The sequence below is a fragment of the Xyrauchen texanus genome, chromosome 16 (assembly GCF_025860055.1).
Source record: "Xyrauchen texanus isolate HMW12.3.18 chromosome 16, RBS_HiC_50CHRs, whole genome shotgun sequence".
In the NCBI taxonomy this organism is placed as follows: domain Eukaryota; kingdom Metazoa; phylum Chordata; class Actinopteri; order Cypriniformes; family Catostomidae; genus Xyrauchen; species Xyrauchen texanus.
In genome coordinates, this window is record NC_068291.1 from 36,009,989 (window position 1) to 36,028,810 (window position 18,822).

Sequence of the window (18,822 nt, forward strand, 5' to 3'; positions counted from 1 at the left end):
GTGAGAGGCTTGAGGGGTGGAGCCATGAAAGACTCGTGAGGAGAAGCCCTGGGAGGCTTGAGGGGAGGAGGAGCCCTGAAAGACTCGAGGGGCGGAGCCCTGAGAGGCTCGAGGGGAGGAGGAGCCCTGAAAGACTCGAGAGGCGAAGCCGTGAGAGGCTTGAGGGATGGAGCCGTGAAAGACTCGTGAGGCGAAGCCCTGAGAGGCTTGGAAGGAGGGGGAGGAGCCCTGAGAGACTCGAGAGGCAAAGCCGTGAGAGGCTTGAGGGGTGGAGCCATGAAAGACTTGTGAGGAGAAGCTCTGGGAGGCTTGAGGGGTGGAGCCATGAAAGACTCGAGGGACGGAGCCCTGAGAGGCTCGAGGGGAGGAGGAGCCCTGAAAGACTCGAGAGGGGAAGTCCTGAGAGGCTTGAGAGGGGGAGGAGCCCTGAAAGACTCGAGAGGAGGAGCCCTGGGGGGCTTGAGAGGTGGAGCCCGGGGGCGCTCGAGAGGAGGAGCCCGCGAGGGCTCTGAGGGGCGAGCAGAGGCTGGCAGAGCCGTGGAAGACTCTGGGGCGGAGCAGAATCCGGCAGAGCCATGGAAGACTCTGGGGCGGAGCAGAACCCGGCAGAGCCGTGGAAGACTCTGGGGCGGAGCAGAACCCGGCAGAGCTGTGGAAGACTATGGGGGCGGAGCAGAACCCGGCAGAGCCGTGGAAGACTCTGAGGGAACCTCTGCGGTCTTGAGCACAAGACGAGACTGGGGAGAAGGGGCCCTCTTCTTTCTCTTACGTCTTCGGCCAACAGGGGACGTGGCCATGGGGACGGTCGAGGCTACAGGCGCTGGCTCTGGGGCGGTCGAGGCTACAGGCGCTGGCTCGCTGACCGTGGCAGACATGGGCGCTGGCTCGCCGGCCGTGGCGGGCATGGGCGCTGGCTCGTTGGCCGTGGCGGGCATGGGCGCTGGCTCGTTGGCCGTGGCAGGCATGGGCGCTGGCTCATGGGCCGTGGGCGCTGGCTCATTGGCCGTGGCAGGCATGGGCGTTGACTCGCTGGGCGTGCCAGGCTTCGAGGCTGGGGCCGTGACAGGCTTCGAGACGGGGGCCGTGGTAGGCCTCGAGACGGGGGCCGTGGTGTGGAGCGCTGGTTCAGTGTCTGCCTCCCCCACAGTAAACGAGGAACCAGCGTACAGTAGGGCGAGTTCAATAAACTGAGCCAGGTTGAGAGAGCAGCGACCACCAGGCATGAATGATGAGGTTGGCTCATTCAGTCCAAATTGAAAAATGGTTTTCAGAGCCACCTCATTAAAATTCACCTGGTTGGCCAGGGCACAAAAATCCACAACATAAACCTCCAAGGGTTGACTCCCTGACGCAACCCCACGAAGTCGGGCCGCTGGCTCCATAATGTCGAGGGCGGGGTTATGAGTTACACAACCGCTGCCTCGCATAAAAAACCCTTGGTCAGCGTCCGAAGAGCCATAAAACCTCTCCGGGGGTGGAGAGTGCACGGCGCTCAGAAATGCACTGGAGGCATAAACGGGCTCAAGGGCAGACACAGGTGAAATAGGGTGAAACAAATCAGAAAAAGAACATACCTGCTGCCCCTGGGCCGCGAGCGCTCGGTCCTGCCTCCAAACTGTAGCTCCTCGTGCCGAATGTGACGTGCACCTCTGCTCTAGTGAGCTGCGCGAATCCTTAGCGCGGGGCATTGTGACTGTCAACGGTGAGGTTGGTTATTCTGTAACCCGCACAAGAAGAGACAGTCACAATGTAAGTCAAAACTGCGTTTTATTGCAGGCAGGCAAAAGTACAGAAAAAGGGCAAATCCAGTGAAGAGTAGTCAAAGGGAGCGTGAGGTCGAAAGCCGGGGAATCAAGAGGAAAATGACGAGACTAGTGGGAGCAATAGACAGGGCAACATGGGGAGCTGGCAAGCTAAGAGGTAAACGAGAGGAGTACAAAACTAGACGAGACTAGCGGGGGGCAAAGATACGGGAAACTAAACACAATAACCAACACCCGTGAAACGGATGTGCTGTGGTATTTATAGGGGAAGGTGCAGGTGTAAACAATGAAAGGTGATGAGACGAGTACAGGTGAAACTAATGTGCAGGAGTGCAGATGACGCGAGTGCAGGTGGTCATAATGTTCTGGGGATTGGGAGCGGGAAGCGAGCAAGGAGGGAGACCTGCTAATGAGCATGGGAGCTCGTAATAGCAAAACGAGTGTGCAATCTCGAACGAGCAAAACGGGCGTGGAAGCCCGAGGGAGGAAAAAGAGCGTACGAGCTCAAGGGTGCGGAGCGAAGGAGTGTGCGTGTGTGTGCTAGACGATGCGGGGAGAAGCAGAGGAGCGGGGTTCGTGACAAGAGCCAACAAAAGTGCCTCTGGTAAGGAAACTTTTTGCATTTTTTTTATTAAAACTAGGGCTTTCAATCGATTAATTTTTATTCAAATTAATTACATGGTGTCCCGATTAATTAATCGTGATTAATCGCATTTAATCACATATAAAAATATTTGCTGAGAAAGCCCCTCGTATGACAATAATTCAATATATAATGATGAAATAATTATACATAGTTATCTCTAAAATAGAAAATGTTAAGATAATTAAAATGCATTATATTCTTGTGAATGTAAGAAGAGATGATCATTGATAAGACAATACAAAAAGCGGCTTTAGAATACAATGTATTGTTTACTACCATATTATTGATCATAGTCCAATCATTGGCATACAGTTCACAACAATCCATTTCACAAGTGAATTTGTCAATCAGTTGGAGATTTATTATGAGGGCTTGTTTAAGGACCCGTCACACCTGTGTCAGACATGCTTGTGTAGCGTCTCGGGTGCGTTGCGTCATAAACATACATTTTTAGGTCACTGTGTCAAGTTAAATATAGTTTAATACTAGAACACATCTTGAGATCTCTTTAGTTCAAATTTGCGCTCCATCAAGTGTTTTGAATGTACGCATGTTTGTGTTGTTCTGCTGCTGGATGGCTGCTTTGTTCACTGTATAAACTGCGTGTTGCCCACACAGCTGACGTTTCACTTAATGCCCTCTGGAGTAAACAGGTGGTACTGCAAGCTTGCATTTCTCAGGAATCTTCCTTATTACGTCCGGGGGCATTGCGATTAATTGCGTTATTTTTTTTTAACGCGTTATTTTTTATCAAATTAATTGCACTGAATTAACACATTAAATCGACAGCCCTAATTAAAACCTGTTTGGCTGTAAAGGGTAACGTCTCTGATATGCTGCTTTAAAAAAAATCAATTTGTGTTTTGTGTGTCAGTGTGCTGCTAAACATCATGTCCAGATATGTGGATTATGGGACATTATTCCCTTAAAAATTTAAAAAATATGTTAGTTATTTTGAATAACTTTCAACTTTAACACAAGTGTGATTCATTTCGCTTCATTTGATTATACATTTTGTTATATTTTATTTTGTTATCACTGTGCAATACGGTTCTATTCATTCACATTAGTAAATCAATTCCAATATTTACTGTGCATTGAGAATCAATGGGTTCTTACAAAAGCGTAAACAGTTTGGTTTCTTAGGCTTTATATGGAGTTAGGATGCATTTCTAATTGTTCTGAGACCAGTGCAGAGAGACAGCACACAGGGGGTTAAGTCATTCACTAAACAGGGATTAACTAAACCATTTCATTCAATCCAACTTCCTATCAAAAGCTGTTTCAGGCTGCAGATGATGTTTGGACCACTCAACATTTTTGGCAGACATGGGACAATGGTAATCAGTACTTGGATTCAGAATTTATCAGGAATAATTTTATTTTAACATGGTTGGCAGTGATTGGATGATGCTGGGCATTACTTCATAATGCTGGGAATCAGAATTAATTATGCTAATTTCTGATGTAATGTCTGTAATGTCAAAAACATAAATAAACAACACTACTGGAAACATAAACAATTTGATGACAAAAAAAGTTTTTTCTTTCTATAGCTTTGTATTTATTTCACAACTTAGTCCCACTGTCCACATATGTGGAAAAACATTTTTAAGGAAACTATTTGCTCTAGAAATGTTTTTTATTTTTTATTTTTTTTGCTTGTTTATTAGGTGCTAATAGTTACAAATCAAAAAAGGGAAATGGAAAAAAACACAGCAGTAGTGCTCGTGTTTTAGGAGGTTAAATGTTGAATGCTGTAATAAATCAGGATTTAAGGTGCAGCATAACGTGTTTTGTTTCTTAAATCTATATTTTCTATTTATTTATATTTCACATGAATAGGCTTTTACAAGACAGAATATTAGTGACAGAATACTCCCTGCATTATGCCCAATTATCTCAGGGTGAGAACTCCTTTGAGATAAGCGTCTCACATATTGTTTCTTGAATTTAAATAAAATATATGCTCCTTGATCTCATATTATGGGTATCATAATATCTAAGCTGTTCATCAATGAACCATTTGGCAAGTTTGCCTCAATGTTTTGTATAATGTGCTTTCAGAGGTATATTAACTGTTGGGTTTTGTTTCTGCAATTGAATCCAATTGTGTCATCCTATTACCATGGACACTGCTGTTCAAGCTTTGCCGTCCAGAAGTCTGCAGTATATCCTATAATTCATTATAAAGTAAACCATACTGGTATGTGCATGAGAATTTTTATCTTTGCTTTATATTGATAATGTTTACATCACTGAAGTTGTGCCGTAGGTGAGAATCTATCAAGAAAGGTCACCCAAGGGAAAGGTCGAAACCTTCTGTTCTGCGCATGCCCGGAATTTCTGATGGACTCAAGATAAAAATTCTCTCTCTCTCTCTCAATGCATTCTCAAAGATATCTCTCAATCATGAACATAGGCTTGGAAATGTAACTGCTCTGGGGGTTCCCAATAATGTATGCTTTATTATCTTCTCCTCACAGATCCAACTATGGATCTGGAGTATTCCATACAGTTAAGCCCCAGACACTCATGGAAATGTATGGATACAATCTTAATAGTTGAAGACCCTAGGATCATCTACATAAGGTGGAATAAACATGGAGGTCAGATCATCAGCGTTTCTGAGTCTGTTTTCAACTCAAGATGCCAGTTAATCTATTTGTTTGGAGAAATAACATTTGAAGGAACCTGAAATATCCCTGTACATGTTCTTTATTATATAGTTTGAGTAATTTTTCAATGTACACCATTAATACTGTATTGTAGTCCTGTTTTGTTGTGTTAGGAGAACGAATGTATAGAGATAATTAGCCTTGGAATCTTGCCTTAATTGTAAATGTTTTTTTGGAAATACCCAAAAATATATTTTTACAGCTAGGGAAACCACGAACTACAGTGAGGAAAATAAGTATTTGAACACCCTGCTATTTTGCAAGTTCTCCCACTTAGAAATCATGGAGGGGTCTGAAATTGTCATCGTAGGTTCATGTCCACTGTGAGAGACATAATCTAAAAAAAAAAATCCAGAAATCACAATGTATGATTTTTTAACTATTTATTTGTATGATACAGCTGCAAATAAGTATTTGAACACCTGAGAAAATCAATGTTAATATTTGGTACAGTAGCCTTTGTTTGCAATTACAGAGGTCAAACGTTTCCTGTAGTTTTTCACCAGGTTTGCACACACTGCAGGAGGGATTTTGGCCCACTCCTCTACACAGATCTTCTCTAGATCAGTCAGGTTTCTGGGCTGTTGCTGAGAAACACGGAGTTTGAGCTCCCTCCAAAGATTCTCTATTGGGTTTAGGTCTGGAGACTGGCTAGGCCACGCCAGAACCTTGATATGCTTCTTACAGAGCCACTCCTTGGTTATCCTGGCTGTGTGCTTCGGGTCATTGTCATGTTGGAAGACCCAGCCTCGACCCATCTTCAATGCTCTAACTGAGGGAAGGAGGTTGTTCCCCAAAATCTCGCAATACATGGCCCCGGTCATCCTCTCCTTAATACAGTGCAGTCACCCTGTCCCATGTGCAGAAAAACACCCCCAAAGCATGATGCTACCACCCCCATGCTTCACAGTAGGGATGGTGTTCTTGGGATGGTACTCATCATTCTTCTTCCTCCAAACACGGTTAGTGGAATTATGACCAAAAAGTTCTATTTTGGTCTCATCTGACCACATGACTTTCTCCCATGACTCCTCTGGATCATCCAAATGGTCATTGGCAAACTTAAGACGGGCCTTGACATGTGCTGGTTTAAGCAGGGGAACCTTCCGTGCCATGCATGATTTCAAACCATGACGTCTTAGTGTATTACCAACAGTAACCTTGGAAACGGTGGTCCCAGCTCTTTTCAGGTCATTGACCAGCTCCTCCCGTGTAGTTCTGGGCTGATTTCTCACCTTTCTTAGGATCATTGAGACCCCACGAGGTGAGATCTTGCATGGAGCCCCAGTCCGAGGGAGATTGACAGTCATGTTTAGCTTCTTCCATTTTCTAATGATTGCTCCAACAGTGGACCTTTTTTCACCAAGCTGCTTGGCAATTTCCCCATAGCCCTTTCCAGCCTTGTGGAGGTGTACAATTTTGTCTCTAGTGTCTTTGGACAGCTCTTTGGTCTTGGCCATGTTAGTAGTTGGATTCTTACTGATTGTATGGGGTGGACAGGTGTCTTTATGCAGCTAACGACCTCAAACAGGTGCATCTAATTTAGGATAATAAATGGAGTGGAGGTGGACATTTTAAAGGCAGACTAAAAGGTCTTTGAGGGTCAGAATTCTAGCTGATAGACAGGTGTTCAAATACTTATTTGCAGCTGTATCATACAAATAAATAGTTAAAAAATCATACATTGTGATTGCTGGATTTTTTTTTTTAGATTATGTCTCTCACAGTGGACATGCACCTACGATGACAATTTCAGACCCCTCCATGATTTCTAAGTGGGAGAACTTGCAAAATAGCAGGGTGTTCAAATACTTATTTTCCTCACTGTATGTAATAAATGTATTTTTTATTCATAGTGTCATCATATGTATTTTACAAGTAACTTACATAGGCAGTATGCTGTTATAAACCCAGTACTACCTGTAAAAAGAAACTCAAAGATGTTTTCTAAGAAACCCCCACGAACAGTGGTGTATTTCCAAATCATGTTCCAAACTCAAAAGCAGATAACATGTACCATTTATAAAAGGCAATTTCTCAAATCAATTTTCAGTGTGTTTCAGAGATTTGTCGTATAACCAATATAGTCCTGATAAAAAGAGAAATAAATGAAATGGTGAAAACATCTCAAATTGTCTTTTTCTTTTTTTTTTACTTTGATTATCGACGTGTCTACTGAAATCCAAGCAAGCATCAAGGGCAGATTTATTTTTTCATTCTCTGCTAGAGTAATGCAGTAATGTGTTTGTGGAGGACTATGCTCCCCTGGCATCAGTGATATATTGAATATATTCAAAATACAAAACCTTTAGAGCTGTTTCATCCTCATCCTGAAATTGTCATGTTGCTTAGCAACATTGGGAAAAAATAGCTGAACATTGATTAAGAAATTCCCTTAGTTTTGGCATAATTGTATGGGTCTATACTGTCCAGCACTTCTAGACAGAAAAGTTAGTTTGTGTGTTTTTCGGAATGTCTATTCTACATTGTGAAACAACAAATATTCAATGGGGAGAACGATCTGAATTATGTATCTCTTGCACAGCCGTTTATGACATTTGTCTGAACTTTTTTAGGCTTTGATCAGCTAAATATTAGACAGTTCTGCATTCTAAAAAGGTCTTTCAGCATTGATCTCAAAACTTTGGGACAATTCCTAACAAAGCACTGTGGCCTAAACTGTGATGATCATTATGTGTTTACTCTTGATTGCATTACAGCTGTGTTAACAATTCCATTTACAACTCTGCCATGATTCATGATTTTGCCCCTGTTTTTCCTAAACTCATAACTTAGAATTTAATTTTAATTATGTTTATGTTACTCTGAAGTGTTTTTGATGTGGCATTAGTCTTGTTTGACAAAGACATGTTTAAATATAAATATTAATGCAGGCTTTGAAATATTCAAATGAAGAAACACTTTACATTGTAGTGTTCTTGTTAAACATATTTCTATAGAAAATGTGTAATTACAGGCAGTTTTACAAGACAATTTCATAGTACGTGCATGTTGTTCGTAACAGTACTGTTGTTATTAGAAGAAAAACACAAATTAATAGGATAAAACTTTATTTGATGGTGTCTTTTACACATATTGCATGTTATTAAAATGAGAAACTATAGTTATAACTATATAACAATGTGTATTTACATGCAGATTATACAGTACGTACATGTAGTAAATTAATATGACTTTATATTACACAGATACTGACAAATAAATTGTGACCATGAACAGAGTTTTAGAAATGAGAGTGTAAAACTACAAGCACCAGTTGGCCCTTGATTTATTATTTTTTCTGGAGGCAATGACAAAAAATGAGGGAAAGTAATCCATTGTCTAGGACTAGGCAGAGTAGTACCATGGACAGCGAAACATTTAATAATGAATGGTCATCTAGATCAGAAAAACTAATCTGATGGTACATTTATTTGAAGTAAAGATAAGAGCAGTGGTGTAGTACTTTCTGAAGAGGTGGGCATACTGTGAATTTATGAAGGCCCCGCCATGGTATGGTAGCTTGATGTATTTAAATTAATAGGTGTTATTAATGTTCCTTTCATTAAGGTACTATGAAAATGTTCATTACTTAATAATTACTTTAATTAATAAACAAATACATACATAATATGCAATAACAACAGCATTGTATAGCATATATATGTGTAGCAGTGCATTAACATTTTTACCAAATAATGGTTATTTGTTTTATATATTTACATTTATACATTTGGCAGATGCTTTTATCCAAAGCGACTTATAGTGCACTTATTACAGGGACAATCCTCTTGGAACAACCTGGAGTTAAGAGCCTTGCTCAAGGACACAATGGTGGTGGCTGTGGGGATCGACACCCACTATGCACCACCACTCCTATGTAGCCTATGTAATATTATGTGCTTTTCTGTGTAAAGTGAAATTGTTTTCCTATAATAAAAAAAATATACATTTGATAACATGAAGAAAAGGACAAAAAAAGAGAGAAAACATTTGATATAATTAATCACATCCAGCATCTGTGAAGAGCATCATAAACTAGCACAGGTGCAATAACATGCAGTATTTTCACACATTTTAAATTCATAAATTACATTTAAATGGATATTCCGTTAAGCAGGAAAATAACGGAATTCATTTCCGCCCCTTACTGAAACGGAAAATATGATTGGTAAGCAAAAATCCATTCGCGTCTGAAATGAACGTTCTGATTGGTGGATCACTTATGTCTATCTTGTCTGTGCCATCAGTTGCGTTCCCGCAGCTCCGTGGGCATTTAGTGAGAATCTCTGTACACTTATTAAACACACACACACACACACAATTAAATCAACGGTGCTGCGGCATGGCGTTAGTAGATTGAAAAAGGTTCTGGGTCAAAAGCCTATTCGTTGTTCTGGCGACCATAGGTATCATCACTTATTTTAGGTGCATACGCAAATTCCTCAGAAAGATAGTGTGTGCCCTACTGGATAAAACCATCTACAGTGGCCCCAAAACGTAGTTGGACTCTTTCACTTTGCATTGCACTGCATTAGGTAAAATGTCAAACCAAGTTAGCTACATCTGCAAACAAATGATGTTCTCTTAAAACTTACTCCACTTGTCTTTGTCATTTCTGCATTTCTGCAACTGTTCCCAAGATAAATGTTAGTGAATGTGTAAAGTCAGTTCGCCTCATGTTCACAAAGGAGTCCTAGCAGAGTAGTTCATCACATTAAATATGAACATGTTCCTCAAGCATCACAGTTAGAAAGTGTCCTAATACTTGTCATCTTAATTTTGAACATGTCTAGTATCATTTAAAACTTAATTTTGTGAAATGTTTTGCTTGAATGTGTGTTTGTTTAGTGAAACTTTACAACACCCACACACTGTGTTAGCCCTAATGCTCAAAACAATGAATTGCGTTGAATAGAGACAAATCTTACAAATTAGTTCAAATAAAAATACTTTCTCTTTCTTTTGAGTTCACTGATCTGACACCTTTTTATTGATTTGATTGATTTGAGTTTAATAAACTTGTCTATTTAAATTAATAGGAACTACATTTAAAATCTTGAAATTTACAGAAACTTAAATTTAACTGATGCTGAGTTTGGAATTGCATACTACCATACTATACTAGTCTGCCATATGGCATGCCCCAAAATGCTTTGAATGGCACTCGACATGGGAGAGTAAATGTGAAAATTAAGTATAATGTATCTTTTTGCTAGATGAATGTATTGGGGGAGACTTCTTAGTATTTAATGTTTTGTTATATTATCTAGAAGAGTTTCTGTTATGTTTAATGTCGTGGTGGTTACCAATACGGTGAATAGTGGAGCTTGAATTTAGCTTGAGGGCATTGTAAAAATGATTAATACTATGTTGCGTTTTACACAAAGAGCAATTGCTATTACGAGTCAAAACATAGCATTTTCAAATAACATGCTAGTATTTACTGTACTAGCTAGTTACATTTTCTCAACTTGAATCATTTAAGTTGAGCTGACATGGTAAAAATAAAATCAGCCAAAGAAAGTTCAATGGTATTATGAATGAGTTAGCATACTCAAGATCTCAAGACAAGAGCAGTTAACATGCATGTGTAGTACAAAATAAAAAACGGAAAGTTCTATTAACTTAAACTTGGCAGTTTATAAACGTAAAAAAGTATGTAAATAATTGCCTCGATTTAAAAAAATATATTTTTTTAGTTCTGCTAACTTATTAGGGTTTCCAATATAGAAATGATAGTCTGCCTCGGTTTCCAATTCAGAATAAGTAAAGAAATACATCACTATGGTGCATTTTCATTCTAATAGGCTACACTTAATATCGGACTAAGGTCGATGTGACGTCAGCTAAGTATCAGTCTACACCTCGCGGGAAATTTTTATTCTGCATCCGACCACTGACCAAGTTGCGTGCGCAAAAGCTGATCGCGCTTTTATGCTAGAACAGATGTATTTTATTTTACACAAGTCTCAAAGTAAAAGGCGGTGTTTCTGTTACATGCTTGAGGCTTGGATACATAAACGCAGCAGTCGCATCTCTGGGAGTTTCATGCAATATGCACTTTTCCTTGCGACGTTTCTCTACAAACTTGAGGCACGGCGAGTTCTTCCGCGTTTTACATTAAACGTTTTGCCTAAATTGCTCTTAATTGCATATTTTAAGATCTTAAGCTTTTAACGCAAGCATCCACATACCTCTTGATGGTTATATCAGCGATTGAACTGGATTGTGAACCTCTGAAACAAGCTGAGACCCAGCGAGATGCATCACATGAGATGAGCTGAAGTACTGGATCCACCTACAATCTCATCTCAACTCGCAGAAACCCCATTCTCAGAGGATGGCATGAACATATCTCATCATTGTTTGTTTGCAGTACATTTTGTACATGCATTCCAAGGAAGATGGAAGACGGGGTAGTTTCTCGAAGTTGCATGCCCACCACCGTAAAATGTAAGATGTGGAGACTTTATTACCAGTCGTGTCCAGCAGTAGTCACATAATGGCATGCAGAAGCGTGTGCTGCTGTGGCTTTGGTCCTGTGAATGAAGATAATGCCAGGTTTATGATGTTAATGCTCCTCATCATCCTTTACCTCCTGTGTGGAGCCGCTGTCTTTTCAGCACTGGAACATCCCAAGGAGAAACAAGCGAAGGAAAGATGGGCTCAGAGGTTTGAGCTATTCAGCCAGAGGCACAATCTCAACAAAAGTGATCTGGAGAAGTTTTTGAGACATTACGAAGAGGCGAACATGGCAGGGATCCGGGTGGACACCCTCAGACCTCGGTGGGATTTTACAGGAGCGTTTTATTTTGTCGGAACTGTCGTTTCCACTATCGGTAAGGACGAAACAAATAAATAATTTAAAACGACTAATGCGAGTCTTAAGAACTATTCTTAAATATGTGATGTAAATCAATGTCTGTTCAAATTGAGTAAATGACAAAGCAAAATATTGGGTATGCATTGGAATAACAAAGCTATTACGAAAGCAAGTCAAATATATACATTTATATAGACTTAACATCAATAACAGTAATGTGCAGTAAGTGAACGGTATTCTTATCAATCTATTACTAATTCTTGATTAATGCAAGTCCACCAGGTCGTTATTCGAACTGCAGTGTTTATCTTACAGTATTATAGAATAAGTAACTTATTAATACAAATAAACCACATATTCTCAGTTAAAGGGATAGTTCACCCAAAAATAATAATTCTCTCATCCTTTACTCACCCTCATACCATTCCAGATGTATGACTTTCTTTCCTCTGCTGAACATGAATTAAGACTTTTAGAAGAATATTTCAGCTCTTTAGGTGCATTCAATGCAAGTGAACTTTGAAGGTTTATAAAGCACGAAAAGGCAGCAGAAAAGTTATCCATATGGATCCAGTGGTTAAATCTGCAGTATATCTTCAGAAGTGATATGATAGATGTGGGTGAGAAACAGATCCATATTTAAGTCCTTTTTTACTATCAATCTCCACTTTCATATACTTCTTTGTTTTTGCCAATTTGCATTCGTCATGCATATCACCACCTATTGGGAGGAGAATTTATAGTAAAATATAAATGTTAAATATTGATCTGTTTCTCACCCAAACCTAACATATATCTTCAGAAGACATGGGATAATCACTGAAATAAAATTTTTGGTATACATTTACTTGCATTTATGGACCTCTGACATAATTTTCTAAAAGTCAAACACATCTGGAATGGAATGAGGGTGAGTAAATTATTTTAATTTTTGGGTGAGCTATCCCTTTAAATCAACTTTCTTGTAGATACTTTATTAGGGTTAGCCTCTTATGGAATTGTATTATAACTGGGCTTTATATAACAAGTGGAATATGTGTGAATGAGTTATATTTAGGTTAGATGTGGTATGTAAAACATGGACATATCAGTGCAGCTCACTTTATTTCTAATACAGTCACATAGTGTAAAGTTATTGTTTATGTAGGCAACAGGCCCCTTGATCATTTATTATAAAGGATTTGGAGTGTGTAGGGCTTAGCCTCAAATCTGACAGCATTGAAAACGTTGTCTCCGGCACAATGTCAGATCTGGACACCACAAGAACTGACATTTATACAATGTGTTAAAAATTGTAAATACCGTCTCCCATTTGCAGGTTGTATATTCTATACATATATAATTTTGCAAATGAGATCAGCCCTAATACTTAATAAAGATGCTCTATATCCTCATTGATTGGTACAGGATATGCAATTAAACATTTATTTACACAATTGTACAGTTATCCTCTGCCTGTGTTCCTCACTAATTCCAAGACAATTGCCCAAGTGATTTACAACCCACAACCTCACAAATCCAAGAATGTTAGGTTTTTTTTCTCTCCAAATGAAGAACCATAAAAAACTAGCTTATTTTATCTTGTTATGTAGCACTTTAAATTCTTCTAAATTGTTGTTTATCGTTTGATTTTGTTGTATCTCTCATTTATCAAGTCTGGAAAAACGGATTACCAAAATAACTCAATTACTGGGTTGCTATTGAGCTGGATCTTAACATAGTCTACAGACCCATGTTGAGGAGATGCATACGCTGTTGTCTTTACGATGTCCTCTCCAATGATGGCTTTTATGTGGCTGATAAACATCCATGAGAATAATAATGACACGCTTGGTATTTGCATTTCAAACAGTGTAACAGAGGAAAGGTGGGAGATGGATCAGGATGTGTCACCAATGGCAACACTTTGTTCTCCAGCTTGGAGGAAGAAGAAAATAGTTTGTGGTGATTTCAGAGACAAACAACATTTGCACTGACCTCACTGAAGAGCCTTTGGCAAAGAATTCTTGCAATCAGGATTCTGTTATAGGGGAGACCAAGACATGTTGTCACACTTTTTACTTCAATAAAAGTTAAGCTCAATCGACACCATTTGTGGCATAATATCGATTACCATAAAAATTCCTTTCTACTCGTCCCTCCTTTTCTTTAAAAAAGCAAAAATCAAGGTTACAGTGTGGTACTAACAATGGAAGTGAAATGGAGCCAATTTTTGGAGGGTTTAAAGGCAGAAATGTGATGCTTATAATTGTATAAAAGCACTTTATTACATTACATTAATTCTTTTGTTAAAACAGATGTATTATTTGAGCTGTAAAGTTGTTTAAACTGTCACTTTTACAGTCATTTTAGGGATTGTTGTCATGACATCATCATGGCAACGAAGTTTTAAAATTGGCCATTACTTTACACAGAAAAGTTTAGTAAGCAATTTTCTCATACTAAAATCATGTTAACACGTATATTGTTTATGTGATTTGGCTGTACTTTTAAAACAGCGAGTTTTTTAACATTTACGCATTGGCCCATTCACATCCATTGTAAGATTTTTGCTTTTTTAAAGAAAAGGAGGGATGAGTCTAAATACATTTTTGAGCCAGTTTCAACATGCCACAAATGCTGTCGGTTGAGCTTAACTTGTATTAAACCCGAATATTACTTTAAGATCAGGGTTCAATCTTTCAATTCAAATCTGCCTTAATTATATAGTTTACCCTTTCCTGAATCAATGCTGGAGTGGTTTTATTGTGTACACTTGGCTACCTAAGAGCTATATTAGGAATATTTATGAATTTTAGTCTGGAGAATAAAAAATATTCTAATTCATGACCGTTTTGAATTAGGTCTTTGAAACCAACATACAAAACCACTGCTAGAGAGAAAACAAACATTTGTGTTATTTAAGTTTTGAATCAGAACCTTATATTTATTGAGATATAGCCTTTGAGACAACTTCCATCTAGCCTCAGTCTCCCCTACAGTATGTCTGTTTTGTGTTCCAGAGTGTAGACAACCTAATAAATGCGCTTGTTTCTTCTCATATTGCTTACAGGGTTTGGAATGACCACACCTGCCACTCTCGGTGGCAAAATCTTCCTCATGTTTTATGGCCTCATTGGCTGCGCAGCCACCATTTTATTTTTCAACCTTTTCTTGGAGAGAATAATAACCGTGTTGGCAGTTGTGCTCAAGTCCTGTCACAAAGTCCAACGTCGACGCAAAGGAGTTTCACCTCACGACAGCAGACAAGACTCAAGCAACGTAATTCTAAATCGTGGAGCAAGTCTTGCCGGATGGAAACCGTCAGTGTATTGTGTGATGCTGATCCTTTGCCTGGCTGCAATAATAATTTCCTGTTGTGCTTCAGCCATGTACTCCTCAATAGAGGGATGGAGCTACTTGGATTCTCTCTACTTCTGCTTTGTGGCTTTTAGCACCATTGGTTTTGGAGATATGGTCAGCAGTCAGCGAGCCAGCTACGAAAACCAACCGCTCTACCGAATTGGTAATTTCTTCTTCATTTTAATGGGCGTCTGCTGCATTTACTCGCTGTTCAACGTCATCTCAATTGTCATAAAGCAGGTGCTCAACTGGCTCCTGAAAAAGCTACAGATTACTTGCCGTCATTGCCCTGGGAGATCTCTCCGACCTCGAAGGAATGCAGTCATGCCAGGCCATCTCCGAACACGTGCTCGTAACATATCTATAGACACTGACGCAGTCAATGACAGTGAAACGGATGGACGTAGGATGTCTGGAGAGATGATCTCCATGAGAGACTTCCTGGCGGCTGATAAGGTCAACTTGGCGATCATGCAAAAACAGTTGTCTGAAACGGCCAATGGCCATCCCCGGCCATGCGGCTCAACTAATAGGCAGAATGGATTCTCTGGTGGGGTTGGAGCTCTGGGCATAATGAATAACAGACTTGCAGAAACCACTGTGGATAGATAAATATAACCTTTACAAACACATAAACCAACAAAATGACTTTAGCTATTTATTTAACTCACAAAACCTGTCAGGAACATGTCCAGTTCATATTTGACCCCATATTTCAAATGAAAGAAATAAGAAGAAACATTTTTCTTGATGAAAATGAAGCCTATTTTTAGAAGTTTTGCATTGTGACTTTATTCTTGTGACAATTAAGCACAACTTAACTTAGTTAAGCACAACTAATAACAAATTATATATATATATATATTAAGATAAGAATAGGGCTGCTCGTTGCATAACAGTCTTTGTCTTTTCAAACATATTTCTCAACACAACTTTTGTAAAGTGTAAGCAGCAGGGTTAATTAAAGGGAGTCGCACACAGGCCTGTTCTAAAATTCGTAACAATTATTTTCTACAAAGGTACGCACACACCGCCAATGCTCAGCATTAAAGTGCTGCAGTGCCACAGAGCACAACTTGCATAGTTTTCAATTAAATTCGACCCAAATCATTATCAAAGGACAAAGATTATTTACTCTAGCCATCACTGGATGATATATTGTTTATATGTATCTTTCATAGAGCCTATGCAATGTATTTTCTGTTACAAGTATGTATTTAGTGGTTTGACAGCTTGAATAAAATACCTATTCAAGTCTACATACAGAGAAATTGCATTATAAACGTCACCATTTCTAATGGTTCAGTTTAAGCCATTACACCAGTTTCATTCATTAATTGCAAATTAGTCAATGTCCCTAGGTTCATTCTTGAAGAAGTACAAAAACGTTTGTAACTTTGAACTGCCATCTGCTGTGCCGCATCAGCTCATCCTGTGTGTCTGTTGCTGTGTGTCTGTTGCTGTGTGTCTGTTGCTGTGTGTCTGTTGTCTGTGTGTGTGTGTGTGTGTGTGTGTGTGTGTGTGTGTGTGTGTGTGTGTGTGTGTGTGTGTGTGATACCTGTGCCTTTCTCAATTCTGAAGCATTGGGAATCGAGAATCGACTTGAAACATTGAAATCGACTCCAAAGCTGGAGTCGATTCCTTTCGGGGGAACCCGGTTGATATTTTCTGACTGTTTATTTTCTCGACCAATGAACTACTACACATTTTAGAAGCCTAACAGCACAAATCATTTTACAAAAGTATTATAAAATGACTGCATCTTAAAACAAAGGATTGTGGAGTCCAAAAGGGAAAAAATTAGGCTTACATGAATTTCCAAATTTCTTAGTATTTGGTATGTCCCCCTTTTCCTTTAATGACAGCATGCACTTGATCTGGTATGGACGCCACATGTTTAGGAAAATCTGATGATCCATGTTATCCTATTCTGATGATTTGAGAATCATGTGCTGATGAGCATATTGTGTGCTCCAATGGAAAATCTGACCTTTTGTACAAATCTGTTAACATGTTCAATGTCCCCAATTGCAATTTAAAAAAAAAACTAGAACTTTGTGTTCATTTCCAGATTTAACAAAAAAAAAAAAAAAAAAAACACATATTTTCAATGAGGTTCAAGATTTTTGGACCTCACTGTAATTCTATTGTTGTGACAAGGTGATGCAAATTAAATTCCCAGTAGCTTTTATCCTTTTCACTGCGCAGGTATGTAGATATGAACATGAGACAAAGGATGCAACCACCATATGAACTATAGACACCTCACATTCCATCTGTGTTATGATGCTAATGCTGCAGATACTTCAGAGTGTCTAACAGCTGTATAGAATTCATGGCTCAACAGCAAATCGATTGCTTGAATTGTTTATCAGGTATTTAAAACGTTTCTTACATAATTGGAAACCCACAGAAGCAAATGAGCAAGATCGTTTTGAACTCTTCATTAAAGCATTTGCAATGCCAAAATGGGTATGATGCAGGACATCAGATCATTTTCTCCAGCACTTTGAATATAGAACTTTGAAACCTGCTTACTTTATTTTGAGATGAATGACTTTGTGTAGAAATGTAATGCATGAATAATGAAAATATGCTTTGCCAGTTTTACTGGGAAATCTGACAGATGTCGTTGTGTCTGATGTTTTTGTGTTTCAAACGAGCAAGTGGTTTTACATTTAACATTTCTTTGATTTTGATTTATAATTATCATTTTTGAAAATGTATCTCTTGGTTTATACTAGAAATGCATGACACATCAACATATTTGTCACTATTGTTTATTGCTATTGGGCAATTTTGGGCATAATCTGCCTGATTTTGGCAATATTGGAAGAATATAATTTCAAGGCTTATTTTTTCAATTCAAACAGAATATTCTTTTCTATGCCTTTTCTATAAATGGGACAGTTTAGAATAAGGTTGTATTTGTTGACTACATTCGTTAACATTATCTAACAACGAACAATAATTTTATAGCACTTAATAATCTTGGTTAATTTTAATTTCAACAAATACTAATACAAATTTAAAATTACAAGTTTTATACTGTATTTTAATATTAGCTAATGCATTAAAAACTAACAATGAACAACCAACAAACGAGAAATATGTTATAGATATTGTCTATAGCACATTAGAAAGTTTGCATGTCCGATTTTATCTAAAATTCTTAAGTGGAGGATTTATTGTGTACATTATACATTATCTTTTTTCTCAAATGGTTATGTGTGGTTAGATTCAGTACATACCTGTATACGTATTTGCAATGTATTTTGTAACATAATTTTTATTTTCAAAATCTGCTACAAAAATGCTCTGAGATGATTATTGTTGTGCAAATCAATAACACTAAACAATGAAGGCAGTAAAGATTTTTTTCCGCCTGCAGGTACAATATCTACAGGGTGATTATGCCTCATGATTATATGTGTGTGTATCATGACATACCCTCTATAACTGTCACCACCAGACTTGTGGCCCTCACCAGCACTCACATCCACTTTTGTTGACAGTCAGCACCTGCTGTCACAACCAAGAGAGTGCTAAGTTCAGAGGCAGTGCAAT

At 38.8% G+C, this 18,822-nt stretch overlaps 1 protein-coding gene across 1 annotated transcript; it reads left to right on the plus strand.

The window, feature by feature from the left end:
• The first annotated feature begins 11,592 nt into the window (after window positions 1-11,592).
• LOC127657356 (potassium channel subfamily K member 13-like) lies at window positions 11,593-15,867 on the plus strand. Its single transcript, XM_052146100.1, has 2 exons — window positions 11,593-11,929; window positions 14,966-15,867. Exons 1-2 carry the CDS (start codon window positions 11,593-11,595, stop codon window positions 15,865-15,867), a joined length of 1,239 nt encoding a protein of 412 aa, XP_052002060.1.
• The last annotated feature ends 2,955 nt before the right edge of the window (window positions 15,868-18,822 follow it).